This window comes from Lissotriton helveticus, chromosome 4_1, assembly GCF_964261635.1.
Source record: "Lissotriton helveticus chromosome 4_1, aLisHel1.1, whole genome shotgun sequence".
Taxonomy (NCBI): Eukaryota; Metazoa; Chordata; class Amphibia; order Caudata; family Salamandridae; genus Lissotriton; species Lissotriton helveticus.
The window spans coordinates 1,540,660,648-1,540,677,923 of record NC_136063.1 but is presented as its reverse complement, the minus strand read 5'-3'; the positions used below and the strand labels follow the sequence as shown (position 1 = coordinate 1,540,677,923).

Sequence of the window (17,276 nt, the reverse complement as noted above, 5' to 3'; positions counted from 1 at the left end):
ATGTTTTAGAAAGCAGTTAAAAAAAATGGATGTTTGTAAACTAGGTGATTCTGATAAAGCCAGGAATATGGTTTAACTGAGAGGTTGAAACCAGCTTGGTTGTTTATATCACTGGGAGTCCCATTGGGGTAGCCGTGCACTCAATATATCACCTAGATAAGAATAGGACAATCAACCTGATGGCTCCTGTGTCTTCAGAAACAAGGCAGACTCCATGCTGGAGTTACAGCTAGGTCCTTGGGCCTTTCCATGTGTTGCCCCCACACCCCCACCCCAGTTTGCCTTTCACTCCTTTTGTGGCCACAGAAAGGGCTTCCAGACTCTTCTCTACCCGCCCAGCCACCACAGCAAGCAAGCTTCCCAGCCTCTGTGCAGTGGCTGAGGATGCGGTACCCACAGACACCGTGGGTCAGTATGCTAGAAGTCAGCCCAGTCCACCATTCTCCCAGCTGCCACAGCCTCCAAGCCTCTTTAGTTTGCCCGCTGACCATCATGGGCAACCAGTGGCAGGATACACCTTTACTGCACTGCAAAAGATCTGCAGTGATGATTAACGAATCGCAAATGGGTCGTCGGCAGCCCCCTCTCCCTTCCCAAACCAGACTTGACCGTAGTGACAGTTGCGTCACTCTTGGGATGGGGCAACCACCTTGGAGAGGTGGAGATCAGAGGCCTCTGGTCTCTGGCGGTATCTAGCCTCCACGTCAACCTATTGGAGATCCGAGCAATCCGGCTGGCATTAAAAGCCTTTCTGACTTCCATCAAGGGAAGGCTGGTGCAGATGTTCAGACAAAACCACTGCCCTGTGGTACTGCAACAATCAGGGAAGGGTGGGGTTGTGAACCCTTCATCAAGAGGCCCTGCACCTCTGGACATGGCTGGAACATCGGGGCATATCTCTGGTGGTTCAAAACAGAGTTGACTCACTGAATGCCAAGGCGGAAGAAGTCAGCCAAAGATGCCTTGCAGATCACGAATGGCGTCTTCACCCGGAGATGGTGGAAGGTCTCTTTCATTAGGGGGGGGGGGCTTCTGTTAGATTTGTAACTGCAGAGAGCCGGCAATGTCAGCCGTTTTGTGCATTGGCGTTTCCAAGGTGGCTCTTGCTCTGACACTTTTCATCTTGAGTGGAGTTCTGGTCTCAGGCTGCCCCTTCGGGAGGGTCTTCTGTTGCAGCAACAGGAGAGGGTTCTCCACCTGAACTTGTCAACTCCTCTGCCTTCATGCGTTCAGATTGGGCGGCGATAGTTGACCACTTTCGACTTTCTGTCGAAGTCTGTTATGTTATCTTGGTAACTCGGCATTCCTCCACCAAGACGGTATACGCCGGCTATTGTACTACGTTTGTGGCAAGGTGTGCTGAGAAACCAATTGATCCCTTATCTGCTCCTTTTTCACAGGTTCTATTTTTTATCTTGACCCTGGCCCAGCAGGGCTCTGCAAAGGGCACCTTGAGGAGTTATTTACCTCCCATTTCCACTTCACTGTGTCTGCAAGATCAGCCTTTTCTTTTCAAATCCTGTATTGTGAATAGGTTCCTTAAAGGTCTGCAGCACGTTTCCCCCAGCTTTCTTTGTCTCAATGGGACCTTAACTTGGTTCTTACTTTCTTAATGTGTACTCCCTTCGAGCCGCTTCATTCTTGTCCTCTTCGGCTCCTCACCATCAAGACGGCCTTTCTGGTGGCAGTCTTGATTACATCTGCCCAGAGGGTCAGTGAGCTACAGCCACTATAGTCTCTGCCTCCTTACATTTTATTTTTCCCTGACAAACTGGTCCTTTGGACTTGAGCCGCCTCCTTGCCGAAGGTAGTTACCCCGTTCCACGTAGGCTAGTCCATCACTCTGCCTACATTTTACACTCTGTCACACACCTCTAACGAAAAGGAGAAACTCCACGGGCTAGATCCAAAAAGAGCATTGTCGTTCTATCTTGATTTTTTTTTTTTAAACGTTAAGGGTGGGGTATATCTGAACCAAGAAAGGGAAGGCATGGCAGAAATGAACCATCTACCGATGGATCGTGCTCTGCATTAAAAACCGGGACGCATTGGGCAAGAGCAACCCCCAGATGGTTTGCATGCTCTTTCCACCAGAGCTAAGGCTGCGACGACTGCATTGGCACTTGGAGTCTAGGTGCTGGCAACTGTCAGGAAGCAACATGGGCCTATCTGCACACGTTTACCAAGCACTACTGCCTGAAAATTGCCAAGTCCTTTGGGAACGGCCTTTTTTTACTCTTTCGGTCCTTCAGGACTTTTTGGTGTGAAATGGTTTCTCAGACCCACCTCCATGGAGGTATTGCTTGGGTATTTATTGTAAGGTAAGGAATCTGCGCATAGAAGCCTCTATCAGATGAAGCAGGTACTTACCTTTCTTAAAGTCTTATCTGGTAAAGACTCCTTCCAGCAGCAGATTCCTTACCGACCCACCCATCCTCCCGGCTCTGCAAACGGATTTCTAGGGACAGGGCTGTTCCCCTTTCAGGGCCACAGTTTTACACACCAGTGGTTAGTATTCTTTGTGGCTTCGTGCTTCTGGTATAGAAAGCTGTGAAAAGAAACTGACATTGGTGCCCTTCGGTGGCACCTATATTTACACTGCGCACGTCACTTACAGTGCCAATGCCGCCACGCAGCGCTAAATGACACCACTTACCGCTGCAGAGGGATACTACTCATGAAAACTTTCCGTATCCAGTCTGACTACTGGGGATAATTCTAAGGTAAGGAATCTGTGGCTAGATCGAGTCTCTGTCAGATAAGGGAGGTAAGTAACTCGTTCTATGGTACAAGCATCTTCTTGTACTGCCATCAAGCCACGTGCCCACTAATCTCTAGAGCAGTGATCCTGACAACTGCTTTATGGCGAGCCATACTATATGTTTTAGTGCTTCCTTTGTGTCACATATGGCCTCAATGTTGGTTCTACCATTGTTTGTAACATTTACTCCTGAGCAAAGTAAACAAGTACTGTTGTTGTGGCAATGGTTTTAATAATATAGCTTGCCAGTTAACTCCACTAGGCTCCCTGCCAACTTTCATGCCATGTACTAGTCAAATGTGTGATGAAAGAATTGTATTTTAAAACAAATAAAGGAAGTTGTAATCCAAATCTATTTTTGAGTTAAGACTTATGGTTTATTGTATCCCACAAGAGTAGCGACCTAGATATGAACAATCTAGGTCATAGAGCCCACACTGAAGTGAGGTTTGCGAGTTGAAGAAATATATTTTACTTTCTTCGATCTTCACAGTTGGGAATAATTTCGGAGTTCTGTGTATCCATATGTTGAAGGCGTTAACTCATTTCTTCTCATAGTTAACAATAATTTCACACCCCTTTCTTAAGCCATGTCAGAGAACGTGTTTGTGGTATGTCAGCAGTTCTGTGCCTGCTGTTGACATTTCTTAAGTAGCTTTGATCCATGCTTTCTCATTTTCCAGGGATGTATCTCATTGTGATCACAAAGAAGAAGAAAATCGGAGACCTGTTCAATCATACGATTTGGAAGGCCACGGACTTTGACCTTCTTTCTTATAAAAGGACCATGTTACACTTAACTGATATTCAGGTATGTGCCTAAAAAGATGATCTGTGAGCATCATAGTTGGCTCCTGTGTGACTGATCTGAAAGTTGAGTTTGTCTATTTTCTCTGTTTACTTGAACAGTGCAAGCTTTCAAAGGTGCACCAAATAAGTATTTAGTGAACAAGGTAAAACACAGTGCCAAATCAATTGAAATGGGTGAGGATGAGGTAGGTCCTAAATGACCGGAGATAATCCGCAGCCAATTAGATTTATATCACAATGTTACATTCGCGGAGCAGTTTTTGAACCTTGCTCTTGCTGGAGTGCTCAGGTTTGATAAAGAAATGTCCAAGGCTGTATTCATTGAAATCAAGACTTACTCTTTTCGTGGCCTTTAAAACAAAAAACATTTAGTTTGACTTTTTTTGACAGAACTACATTGAAATGCCGCCCTTTTTGTCGCATGCATTTATCCTCCTGCTTCCCCACTCCCAACACCTACTTAATGGAGGCCGCAGCACGGCCTTGCACTCCTAAGGCAAGCCCTTCTGTGCACAGTGCCAGGAGCCTTGAATCTCCTGCCACCGGAAACTACACCTCCACCGAGCCCTGGACCTCACCAAAGCAGCTGCTACTGCACCGCTCCACGACCTATGGTAGGACCTTTCACCTGCTGGCACTGCTTCTTCAACTGCAACACTGGAGTACCCGCACGTACGGCAGCCACTACCACGCCGACCACCACCACCCCAGAACAACACCACTGCCGCCTGCTCTTCACACAATCTTACTGCAAACACATCAGTGTGATCCGGGACACTTCACCCCCATGTCATATTCCTCACAGAGACCTGGCTCAACCCCACATCCGCTCCTAATATTGCCTCAACAACGCCTGACCGCTGCAAAACACACCAAGACTGCGTCAACTAACAAAGAGGTGGAATTCCCATCATCCACAAGGGAATCATCCACTGCACCACCACCGTAGACTGGACATCTCAACTTCCAACTCCACACTAATTGCAAAACCACCATCCGAGGCACCCTCCCCTACAGACCTCCAGGATCTCGCCCATGCGTCTGCAATGCCATTTCCGATTACATCGCCCCGCTCTCCATTTATTCCAAGCACTACATCCTCTTCAGAGAGCTCAATTTGTACCTCAAAGACCCGGGAGACAAAAAAACACCGTCAACCTTCTCGAAAGCATGAACACCCACGGCCTCACTCAACCAGCCACTGACCCCATGCACATAGCAGGACACACACTCTACCCCATCTTCACGGCCAGCGACCGAGTCTAGTACAACCATGCCACCGAACTCACCTGGACTGACCACGTCAAAGTCCATTTCACCATCACAGGTCCCACCCATACCCCGCCCACCCCTCAACAAACCTAAAACAGGTTCTCATGAATTTCTCCGCCTAGATCACCAACTGTGCCAACAGTTGCCTCAGTCAATCCTGTCAAACCTAAGAAGGAGGCATACCAGCAAGGACATCAAAGACCGAACTTCCTTCAAAACAATGGTCTACCAATACCACCAACTTCTGAAAAGGACGAAACCGAGCGCCCTTGTTAACCGCATTGAGGCCAGCTCCAGCTCCAACTACTGTAAGGAACTTTTCAATATCGTCCGAGTTCTCCAACCCATAACCTCCGAAAATATCATCACCCCTTCCACAAACTCTGAGACTCCCTGGCGGACTTCTTCCTTGATAAGATCTCCGACATCTACAAAAACGTAGAGCCCCAACCCACCGCCACCTACAGCCTCAGGCTCATCGCCACCACAGATGCAAAACCCAACCACCTGGGATTAGCTCACCACGCAAAACATCACGGCCATCATGAACTCAGTCCACACTGGAGCACCTACCAACCCCTGCCTCCACCACATTTTCAACCTGGGAAGCAAGTCTCAACTCCATATTCAATGCCTCCATCGCCATGAGCACTTTCCCTGATGAATGGAAATATGCTGAAGTCAAACCCCTTCTCAAGGAACCTCCTGTCGACCCCAGTGAACTAAAGAATTTCTGTCCCGTCTCTCTGCTCCCCTTTCCAGCCGAGACCCTCAAAAAAACCATCAACCGCCAACTCATGGAACACCTACAGAACAGCAATCTTCTTGACATCTCCCGGTCTGGTTTCAGCACCAACCACTGCACCAAAAACAGCCCTCCTCGCTGCCACTGACCATATCAAAGGAGAAACAGCAACCTGATCCTCTTTGCAGCATCCCTCAAGGCTCATACCTCAGCCCCACTCTGTTCAACACCTACATGACCCCCCTGGTCAACCTTGTCAGAACCCATGGGCCAAACATAATTTACTACACTGATGACAGCAAGCTCATCCTTCCCGCTATCAGAAGAGCCCTCAACCAGTAGGGTCAACTTCCACAGGTGCATGACAATTTCACTGTCTGGATGAGAAACAACTGTCAAACTCAACACAGAGAAGACTGAAGTACTGATCTTCTGCTCCCATCCCTTCTTACCTCCCATGTAACGACTACTGGTAGCCTTCTGATATAGGACCCCTCACCCAAAGCGACACCATGCCTGCAACCTCTGCATCATGCTGGACAGCAAGCTCACAGTGAAAAACCCAGATCAACGCCGTCTCTTCCACCTGCTTTCTCACTCTTTGCATGCTCTGTAAGATCAAGATCTTCAAATGACTCCGGTTAACACTAGGGTAACTGTCACCGAGGCCCTAGTCACCATCCTGCTAGACTACAGCAACATTTACATCACCTCCACCTCCTGAAGAGACGGCAGATCATACAGAACTCCGTGGCCAGACTCTTTTCTTCGACCTCCCCAAGCAGACCCACATCAGCCTACACCCCCCCACCTCCTGAAGCTCCACTGGCTCCCCATCAAGACGAGATGTCACTTCAAAATGCTGAACCACACATAGAAAGCCCTGCACAACCTACGACCAGCATACATCAACCACTGACTGGGCCTGCGCTTCGCCTCCCTTCACCTCACTCACACCCATTGCATACATCAAAGCTACAGCGGAGGTTGTTTCTTCTCTTGCCTTGTGGGCAGGTCCTGGAACAACTTCCCTCTTCACCTCCAGACCTCACCCTCTCTGCTGGAATTCAGGATTTCCAGATCTGGCAATTTGAGCCTCTGCAGCAAGATCCTCAGCGCTCCTGGATACTCTCAGGGGTGATAAGCCGCACTGTACAGGTCCTGTTTGATTGAAATGCAGTACGATTCTCAGCAAAGGTAACAGAATACATTCTTCACAATACACGTCCATATTTGTATTTTCGTTCTATGTTCCAAGTATAATTCTGAAATAATTTTAGCATTTTTTAAACCATAACGCATGGAAATGGACCAAGGATGATGGCAACTTGTTTGTGGCTAGGTATTGGATAGCTGACTACAAGCAATCCCACACCAGTTTCGACCCTTGCTAGCCCTCATCACTGAGGTGAAGCTTAGATCCTGCAGCACGACAAGCAAGGGACACATGTCTGGGCATACCGTTGGCCACTTAATACACAAAAAATATGATGTGAGAATCCTTGCAAATAATCTGTCCACTGGCAGTAGCGTGCCTTCGGCAAACTAGTGCTAACCCTGCTTCTCATGGTAACAGTTCACCCACACTGCCAGGAAGGCCCCACCAGAAGGGACCACAAGCAAACCCAGACTGCTTTTGACCCTGTTAAGTCTCATCAGAGAGTATACATTGGTTTCTCTGGCACAGCAAGCATGGGCATATCCTTGGACACTTAGGGTGTTACATAAAACGCTGAAAAGATGATGGAAGGAATGCTTGCAAATAGTCTTATGACTGGCAATCGCTTGAGTTGGCATTCCACCCCATTTATGCATGAATAGCCTTCGTTGTTCAGACACGTGTTTCCAGTGAGGATTCGATTTCTTAGCAAAATTGGGCCAATGTTACATACGGAGTTCAGGCAAAGTTGCATGTATTGTGCAGACAATACAAAACGTGTTATTCTGTGCAAAATGGTTTAGTTTGTTTTTTCTACTGTGTTTGCTCTGTTATGAATGGATCATAATTTGCAGCCCTATATAGTGTTGTTGCACTATTCGTCTTTTGAACGAGGCTGATGTTAACATAGCAATACTGTTTGCATTTTTACTAATTTAGTTTTTATTTAAGACATCATAAATGTTCATTTTGGAAACCAATTTCCATAAAACATACATACAAAATAAATACACGGCATATTGAAAACATGTTAACAGTTAAAAAATGCTAAAATGAGAAATCTTGTATACATATCAATCAGTCCAAATGAAGAAAAACATATTTTAAAACAATGAATTATCCAGCCTCAGTCTTTTCTTTACAGCGCCCTTTAAAAACCCAGCCCTATAAAAACTGATGTGTTCTGATGTTATAAGTTATAAAAACATAAGAACAAGATTACATGAAGTCTATCTTGTTTTGAAATGTTATCACAACAACAGGAAGGAAGGTTCTCCACGGAAGAGCAAGAGCACCCTTTGGGAAATGCAAGCAATTGATGTATCAGCCAGAGGCGAAATCTAGTGTAAAGGATAACGATGGTAACAGTTGCTAACAAATTTCAAATGTGCCTTAATTTACAAGGTTGCTTTAAGTTTAACAAACACACAAGCCGCCCCTTTTTGCAATTTATGGGCCTCCCTATTAGATTTTCTATGTTCAAGGAAATTAACCTTCGCCAGACAAATCATGGTTTTGTGATTGATTCAGGAGCCATAAACATCTTATGTCGCTCAAGGGCCTGAAAACCCATGTAACCACAATTAAGCCAGACCTTTTTTTCCATATGATCCCAAGGGAGGAAATCCCTCAAATAGGCTAACTATTTACAAAGAGAGTCGTCGACTTTCAATACCGCACATATCTTTCTGTAGGGTAGATAATATCAGAGTGGTGCTACGATCAGGGGAAAGCCGCCTCCTGAGTCCCCAATATGTAGATATAATCCACACACTTATGCAATATGTAGATATAATCCACACACTTATGCATCAAAATAGATCAGCACTCACTATTCGTTGTTATGTCAGAATGTTGTCTTTTACCAACCAACCAACACGGGATTGATCAATTACAATTTTCTAATAAAATGTAATATGTTTTCTAAATTCAGTATTCTTCAGGCTTGTTGTGTGCTGATTAATTCTTTTTATTGGAAATATTTTTGTACATTTTTCTTCAGCCTAGCCAACGCGTTTCGTCCCTTCTCCCGGGACTTATTCAGGGCTATAAGACACAGATGACCTATACATTCTTAAGTTAAGAACATATTTACACAATAGGCTTTAAAAGCTTAGCGCATAAAGCTCTGAGACGTTCTTGTAACTCCGAAAACACTTAATAATTCATTTTGTTCAAAGATACAAGACCAACTTAACCCAGAAACATATATTTATTTACATTTTATGAATCAATGGTTCATCAATTCATTCTATTGAATGTCTATAGTCCTCATCTCACCAAGAATTCACCATTACACTTGAGATTCACAACAGTTACATGCCCTCAACTATTACAGATCTTCTAAATAGCCAGTGATTGAGCGCCACGCTATTGCCATTCATCTAACATAAGGTTACAGAGCTTTTTTTTCCTTGCGTCATTATCTTTAAATGTTTTGCCTCACTAATTCATACAGTTTTTTAAATACATTTTTTTTCTAAATGTTAAAAACCACGGAAGAGAAAACACATCCTTAACCCCTTGGACGCGGCCGCAATTCTGCGCCTGTGCGGCACTTTTAGTGAGTGGGCGGGTTCATGACGGTCCCCAGTCGTCATCAGCACACGAGCACCGTGATGCATGACGGCCGGGGGCCGTCATCAGCATGGAAGGGGTTAATATCACATCACTATACTTTGCTAGCGATTACCCGTTTAGACAAAACCCAATAGTCATTGCATTTCTTTTAACCAAAATGTTGGCCGACATTTGCTATTTCTGTGATTGCTCATTAAAGAAAAACACAACCTTAGTATCACATCACTATTCTTGGGTAGTAAACTCTCATTTATGCCAGAACCGAATATAGCCACTTTATTTCTTTTAACTGAAGTGAGGGACGACATTTGCTATTTTTGTGATTGCTCCGTGTAACCTCCCAAACGCTAGTGTTGAGTAAGGCCTGAGCCAACATGTAGCAGCCACTTATGTACCCAACATTGTTACCTTATTCCAATCCTATTGATGTTTCACAATGATCCATTCACATTGGTTAGTCCAAAAGGATTCCCGAATATAGAGGTTTAAAAATATTACCTTACTATTCAATATTAGTGTCTTAGAGTTTGCGTTTAAAAGGATTATTTTGTGTATATACTGTCCAAACATACCTTAGTTTATAAGGGGTTAATGGTCTTCAAATTAATTTTAGAACCGGAATGTTAAAGTTCAGCAATGTTCTAGTTTTGGCCCATGTCGGCAGATGCACCTAATGTAATCGTAGACAGAGATCAGTACATAAACATTCATAATTATATCTGTTGTTCAGCAAGCCCCCTTGTTGCATAAAAGTACTGCTATGTCCTGTTCTTAGTAACTGTTATCATTAAATCCCAGAAAAACACCCTCTTAATTCAATATGCGGAAACCTATTCCTAGAATTGTTACATAGTATCAGTACTTGGTTTTGTAGTACAACGGGGTAACAGTCAACCAATGAGAGTATGTTTGTCAAGCACGGACAAATCAAAGCTTGTCTCTCCTTGTATATACAATATAAATCTCAATTACATATACGCTTGAGTAACAGTCCAAGCAATGACCAAATCAACAATCAGTCCTTGTTGTTAACCGGCCCATAATTCCCTTACATTTTTTAGAAAAAACCTTTGTGTTAATGGAATTACTATATGCCTCCGAGTTCTATATCAATCAATGAGATTCTAAAATGCCACACAAGCTATATTCTTGGGGCAGCCATCTTGGAGTGTTACTACCAATTTTATAATGACCCATATTCGCAGTGAAGAGTGTCATTTACCGCCAGGCCCATAGTATTCTACATTTGCAGTGAATAGTTATGTCTTAATAAAGATAGTTATTAACGGGTTTAATTTTCAGACATTATCTCATATTTATATTGCCGGCCCTTTTTCAGTATTCTTTATAATTCGTGAAAAAAACAGGTCCTGGCAAACAAAGCCTTATTGTACCCTCCATCTCCTTACGTAGTAAGTGATTAGCGCGTACGCCTTCTCCAGGTTGATCGCTCAAACTCGACTCCATGTTCCAACCCACTATTTATACGTATCAGAACGCATATGTAGCGTGCAGCGTCATCACGTCATTCATGTCTAATATGGCAGCCATCTTTTAGTGACTAAAAGTGGCTAACTAAGTCATCCTTTAGGTGAGCCCTTAATCCAGTTTTGTGCTGCCTTACTCAATGATTGTATGCCTAGTTATCTATTTCTCTAATATATTGTGACCGTTTTAACAGTACGGTTATGTTACCCACTACAACGTGAACAAACAAGTACACTGACAGAATTCAACCATTATCATATTGATTTTCAGATGGTGACGTGACCCTGTCCCTCATCTTAGAGTGGCATTATATGAGTGAGGTGCCATACTAGCCATTGCTATATATCGATTCGGGGGTTAGAGTGAGGAGAGCAATGATTGTTTTGAAGACGGAATGTCAATTAGACAATGCCATATAGATTGTTGTCTATGTTAACCTCATGATTATAATTAGAGGTAATAACCACCCCTCCAAGAGTGAAGCATTGAGGTATATTGCAACGTGGGATTTTAACTGAAGAACACAATGATCTTCCCAAGACCTTTATGTTTATAGAAAGTAATGAAATTCTGGGCATACCGTTGGCTACTTAGGGCATTACTTAATGCACTCAAAATTTGATGTCAAAATCCTTGCAAATATGTCCACTGGCAACCACTCAAGCGGTACAGAGGCCCATTGTTTTTCTGCCACTGTACCACTTTAGATTATGACCTGCCTTAGGCAAACTAGTACTAACCTTGCTCCTCATGGGAACAGTTCACCCGCACTGCCAGGAAGGCCCCATCAGAAGGGACCAAAAGCAGCCCCAGACTGCTTTTGACCCTGTTAAGTCTCATCAGTGAGTATAGTTTGGATTATGTGGCACAGCAAGCATGGGCATACCCTTGGACACTTAGGGTGTTACATAATACGCTGAAAAGATGATGGAGGATTCTATTTCTTAGCAAAAACAGACCAAGGTCACATACAGAGTTCATGCAAATTTACATGTATTGTGCAGAAAACACAAATGTTGTTGTTCTGTGCAAAATGGTTTAGTTTGTCTTTTCTACTGTGTTTGCTCTGTTATGCATGGATCACAATTTGCGACCCTAGTTAGCGTTGTTGCACTATTCTTCTTTTGAACGTGGCTGTTAACATAGCAATACTGTTTGCATTTTTGCTAATTTCGTTTTTATTTAAGACATCATAAATGTTCATTTTGGAAAACAATTTCAATAAAACATACATAAATGCACAGCATATTGTAGACAGTTAAAAAAAAAATGCCAATGAGAAACCCTAGTATACATATCAATCAGTCCAAATGAAGAAACACATATTTTGAAATCATTATCCAGCCTCTGTCTTTTTTACAGCACCCTTTAAAAACCATGCCATATAAAAACTGATGTGTTCTGATGTTAGTAGTTATAAATGAGTGAATGAGTACTTTCTTGTAGAGCGCATGGCTACCCTCGAGCATCTCAGCGCTGTAAGACCCGAGGACGTGAGGAAGACACTATTGAAACAAGAATGTCTTTAGTTGCTTCCTGAAAGCCAGGTGGTTGGTTTCATGCCTGATGTTGTCTGGGAGTTTGTTCCATCCTTTGGCTGCTTGGAAAGAAAGCTGACGGCCGCCCATCCGAGCCAGCTTCACCCTGGGCACTACCAGCAAATTTCGCTGGTTAGATCTAAGAGATCTCACCGATTGATGGCGGCGGAACAGGGGATCGAGAATGGTAGGGCCAACATTATGGATGGACTTATGCGCCAAACACAAGGTTTTAAACATAATCCTTTCCTGAATTGGTAGCCCATGAAGCGACTGAAGGGAGGCCTTAGCCGAACATCGTTTAGGGACTTTCATGAGCAGACGAGCTGCACAATTCTGCACAGATTGCAGAGTTTTTATGGGACCTGCTGGGGGCCCCCATATAGACAGCATTTGCATAGTCCAGCCGCGAAAGAATCAACGACTGGACCAGCACGCGTCTGGCTTCGAATGGAAGAAGATCTAGGACTTTCTTAAGGACTCTCATCAATCCGTAACAAGTCGCGGCCACCTTCTTGGCCTGGTATTGGAATCCTTAAGAGGAGTCCAGCCAAACCCCCAAGCTTTTTATTTGGGTCTTAGGCACCGCAGGGGGTCCCAGACAATGCGGCCACCAGGGGTCCAAGTTGATTGGGGCTTTGTAGCCCCAAAGCATGACATCCGTTTTGGCCCCATTTAACTTTAAAAAAGAAGTGGTCATCCATTCCAAGACTTTGGTGAGACACTGGGTCAAATTATTGATCCCCTGATCTAAAGCATTGTCCCTCACCCAAAGAAACGACCAGCTGCGTGTCATCGGCGTAGGTGACGAGTTGGATTCCCCAAGGAAGCACCACCTCAGCCAAAGGTCTCATGTAAATGTTAAACAGGGTAGGGCTAAGTGATGATCCCTGGGGAACGCCGTGATTCAATTGCAGCTGGCTCGATGATACCGCTTCCTCAAAAACGGAGAAGCATCTGTCAGATAGAAAGGAATGGAGCCATTTAAGGGCCAATCCGGAAACCCCTGCAAGACGTAGCCGGTGAAGCAGGAGGGAGTGGTTCACGGTGTCGAAGGCTGCGCTGAGGTCCAACAGGACCACCGCAGCGCAGCCTCCCGCATCCACAATGCCCCTGGCTGCCTCCACCACCGCCACCAAAGCCGTCTCTGTTCCTTGCTTGGCACTAAACCCTGTCTGGGTGGAATGTAGTGAGCCCGCGGTTTCAGCAAAGGAGTAGAGGGCCTGATTCACGTGTTTTTCAGCTATTTTGCTGAGACCTGGTAGTAACGAAATAGGCCTGTAATTGGCCAGGTCTTCTGGGTCCAAGCTAGATTTTTTCAGCAGGGCCCTAACCTTTGCCTTCTTCCAGTTGGGGGGCACAACTCCTGAGGCCAGAGACGCGTTAATGACCTGCATTATCGCCGGGCAGACTGTCACCGATACCTGTTTAAGAGCCGCCGGAGGTGCAGCATCCAGAGGGGAGCCCGATTTCAGGTTGCTGAGGAGACTTTCCACAGAAGCCAGATCTAATAGCGGAAAGGCTTTAAGACCTCCAGACCAATTTGGGGCTACCTCCTCAGACACCTCGTTTTCGCTCTCCATCCTATCTGGAATATATGCAGTTGGCGCAAAGCTGGAGTAGATGTTAGACACTTTGGACGCAAAAAAAGCGGCTAGGTCCTCACAGCGTTTCTGTGGGTTCGGAGCAGGTCTAGTAGCCCTAGGTGTAGCGACCAAAGATTGAAAGATTTTAAAAATTTCTCTGGGGGTATTAGCTGCTTCCGAAATTTTTCCCTGATAATATGCCGCTTGTGTAGATTTTAATAGTTTTTTTGTACGATCTCAGAGATGATTTCTATTCAGTTTTCGCCGCAAGGGAAAAGTCCTTTTTCCACTTCCTTTCCGCTCGTTTACATAGTTGTTTATGCTCCTTAAGTTCCCCAGAGTACCACGGGTGTTTATTAGGGCCCTTCCGATGCTGCATCTCTTTTTTGGGGAGGGTGGCATCTAAGGTGGAGTTAAGCCACCTATCAAAGGCTTCGTTAGCTACCACTGGGTCCTCATGGGGAGCAGGCGGGCACCTCTTCAGGGCTGCCTCCCAGTCCTCGACCGGTAGTCTCGACATACTCGACTGACTTTGTTTGAAAGGGTGACCCTGTGATTCTAAATTGCTGGGGACCACACGAAAGAAAGTAAGGCGTGGTCTGACCAAGGAACAAAGCTAGGCTGATCACACACGATGTTCTCAAGATTGGTAAAGAAGTGATCTAATAGATGCCCAGCTACATGGGTGGAGCTGGCCACAATTTGTTCCAAATGTACTACTCCCAGGGTGTCCAGCAGACACTGCGATGAGACAGCATCGACTTCATCAAGGTGAATATTAAGGTCGCCCAAGATGGAAGAATTAGCGGCACTACTGATGGAAAGAGAGATCTTATCTAGAAGGTTGTTACAAAAGTCGTGATAATCACCCGGTGGTCTATAAACCAAGATCCCTGATAAAGTACAAGTGGGTGAAAAAGATATAGAGAAGCCCAGACTCTCGCACTCTATAAGTGGACTCTCAGAGGTTCTACACCTAAAGATGTTCTTATGGATAATCGCCACATCTCCTCCTCCCCCCGTCTGATGATCCTGCCTAATAATAGAGTAGTTGGGTGGGAGCGCCTGGACTATATCCGGGTCAGATGCATCGGTCAACCAGGTCTCAGTTAAGAAAAGTACATCTAGATCTCGTTCCTCGAAGAGCAGATGGATTTCCACCGCATGCCTCGGGAGAGATCGACAATTTAGCAGGGCAAATGTAAAGAAGTTATTATTGCCACTCACTTGCTTTAAAGGCTTGCAATGTGGACAGAAGGACATTACCTCCTCTGGTAGTGTCTCCTTAGGACAACTCACCTTAACACCTCCTCTGAGTGCCCTAAGCAGTTCCCCACTGTAACAAAAGGTATTAGGAGATAAGGGTTCCATAGTTCTAGCCCCCGAGCCACGTCCTAGCCCGGCCTGGCACGGACGGGCACAGACTGGCTTTCCTTAGGCGCAGTAAGGTGCGTCCCCTAACGCGTACGCTGTGCGTAGAAGGACCGTATCAATATATGCGCTTTAGCGCAACGGGTCCAGCCCTACCTCCCAACAACTAGCGCGGCAACCTCCCCCTCCCCCAAGATGGCCGCTGTGGTGAATCGGCCCCTCTAGGTCCCGCTGCATAAATGCATAAGAACAAGAGAACATGAAGGCTATCTTGTTATGAAATGTTATCACAACAGGAAGGAAGGTTCTCCACAAAAGAGCAAGAGCACCCTTTGAGAAATGCAAGCAATTGATGTATCAGCCCGGGGAGAAATCTAGTGTAAAAGTTAACGATGGTAAAAGTTGCTAACAAAAATAAAATAGGCCTCAATATACAAGGCTGATGTAAGATTAACAAACACACAAACGGACCCTTTTTGCAATTCATGGGCCTCCCTATTAGATTTTCTGTGATCACGGAAATTAGCCCAGACTAATCATGGTTTTGTGATTGATTCAGGAGCCGTAAACATCTTATGTCACTCAAGGGCATGAAAACCCATGTAAACATAATTAAGCCAGACAATTATTTTTCTTATGATCCCAAGGGAGGAAATCCCTCAAATAGGCTGTTGAGTTCCTATTCTGGAATAACCCAGATCAAAAGCCATTTTAAAAGAGTTTGAAGGGCAGTTGTATCCGATGTATAGCCCTTCACTAGCTCTACATGAACATAAAGGAATACATACCACTTGGCAGTGCCAGCAAACAAAGTGCCTATTGCAGTTCCTAACCAACTCTGTTGAAAAGGACAACAATCAAACCCTCTTCCATTAGATCCTTCTCCCTTGTGTGGCAATCACAACATGTTATGTTATGGATATTTGTAGAGCTCATGGCTACCCGAAGGCGTCCCAGCGCTAGCCGAGAGAGAGGCAGGTCACAACAGCTTGATAGGAGGGGTTTTGAACAAAAGGGGTTTTCAGAAGTTTATGGAAGGGGAGGAGATTTGGTTCCGATCGTAGATGGAGGGGGGACCATGTTCCAGAGCTCGGCGGAGGTAAAGCGAAAGGAACAACCACTACTCCTCATACTGTTGATTTTAGGGACCTCAGCTAGGTAGAGACTGGATGAACGAAGTGGTCTATTAGGGTAGTAAGGGGAGATGATGGCTTGGAGGATGGGGGGTGGCTTTCTTCCAGAAAGATTTGTTAGCAATACATAGAGACTTGACTTTTATTCTGTCCGCAACCAGGACCCAGTGCAGGATTTTCAGAGCAGGCCTTGCAGAGTGGCTGTTGGGAATCATAAAAAGCATCCGTGCTGCACAATTCTGGATGACTTGCAGTTTATTTGTGTTAGCCCTAGGAGCTCCTAAATACAGAGTATTTCCATAGTCGAGGCGAGAGGATTAAAGCCTGGACCAGGAGTCTTCTTGCTTAAAAAGGGAAGAGCGGAAGAACTTTATGGAGCATTAGCAGGTGCAGCCAGTTTAGTTGCCTGATGGTCAAAAGTGAGTGACTGATCTAGCCACATGCCTAGACTTTTGGGTTTGGGTGGGGATCCGAGAGAGCTTGTCCAAGCTAGGCCGATGCCAGAGATAGGTGAGTTGCCCAGCATCATGAGCTCTGTTTTATCTCCGTTTAGTTTGAGGAAGGAGAGGTCCATCCATTTGGCGACTCTCTCCAGGCAGGGGCCTAGACTGGACGAGGTGGATCCTGGGTGGTTTAGGGCCACCACTAACTGGGTGTTATCGGCATACATATAACATTGTCTATCCCGAAGGGGAGGACAATCTGTGCCAGTGGGCTCATGTAGACATTGAACAACTTCGAGCTCCGGGATGAGCCCTGAGGGATGCTGCAGCCCAGTGGGATTTGATCTGACGTGGTATCCCCTTCAAATACTTGAAAGCTCCTATCCTTGA

General features: G+C 45.2%; 1 protein-coding gene across 2 annotated transcripts in view; it reads left to right on the top strand.

Moving 5' to 3' along the window:
* SACM1L (SAC1 like phosphatidylinositide phosphatase) overlaps window positions 1-17,276 on the top strand; it is a 387,094-nt gene that overhangs the window by 117,719 nt on the left and 252,099 nt on the right. For both annotated transcript variants that reach the window (XM_078688168.1, XM_078688167.1), the window contains exon 4: window positions 3,445-3,572. In XM_078688168.1, coding sequence (XP_078544294.1) covers window positions 3,445-3,572 — 128 coding nt within the window. The remainder of the gene's footprint in view (window positions 1-3,444; window positions 3,573-17,276) is intronic.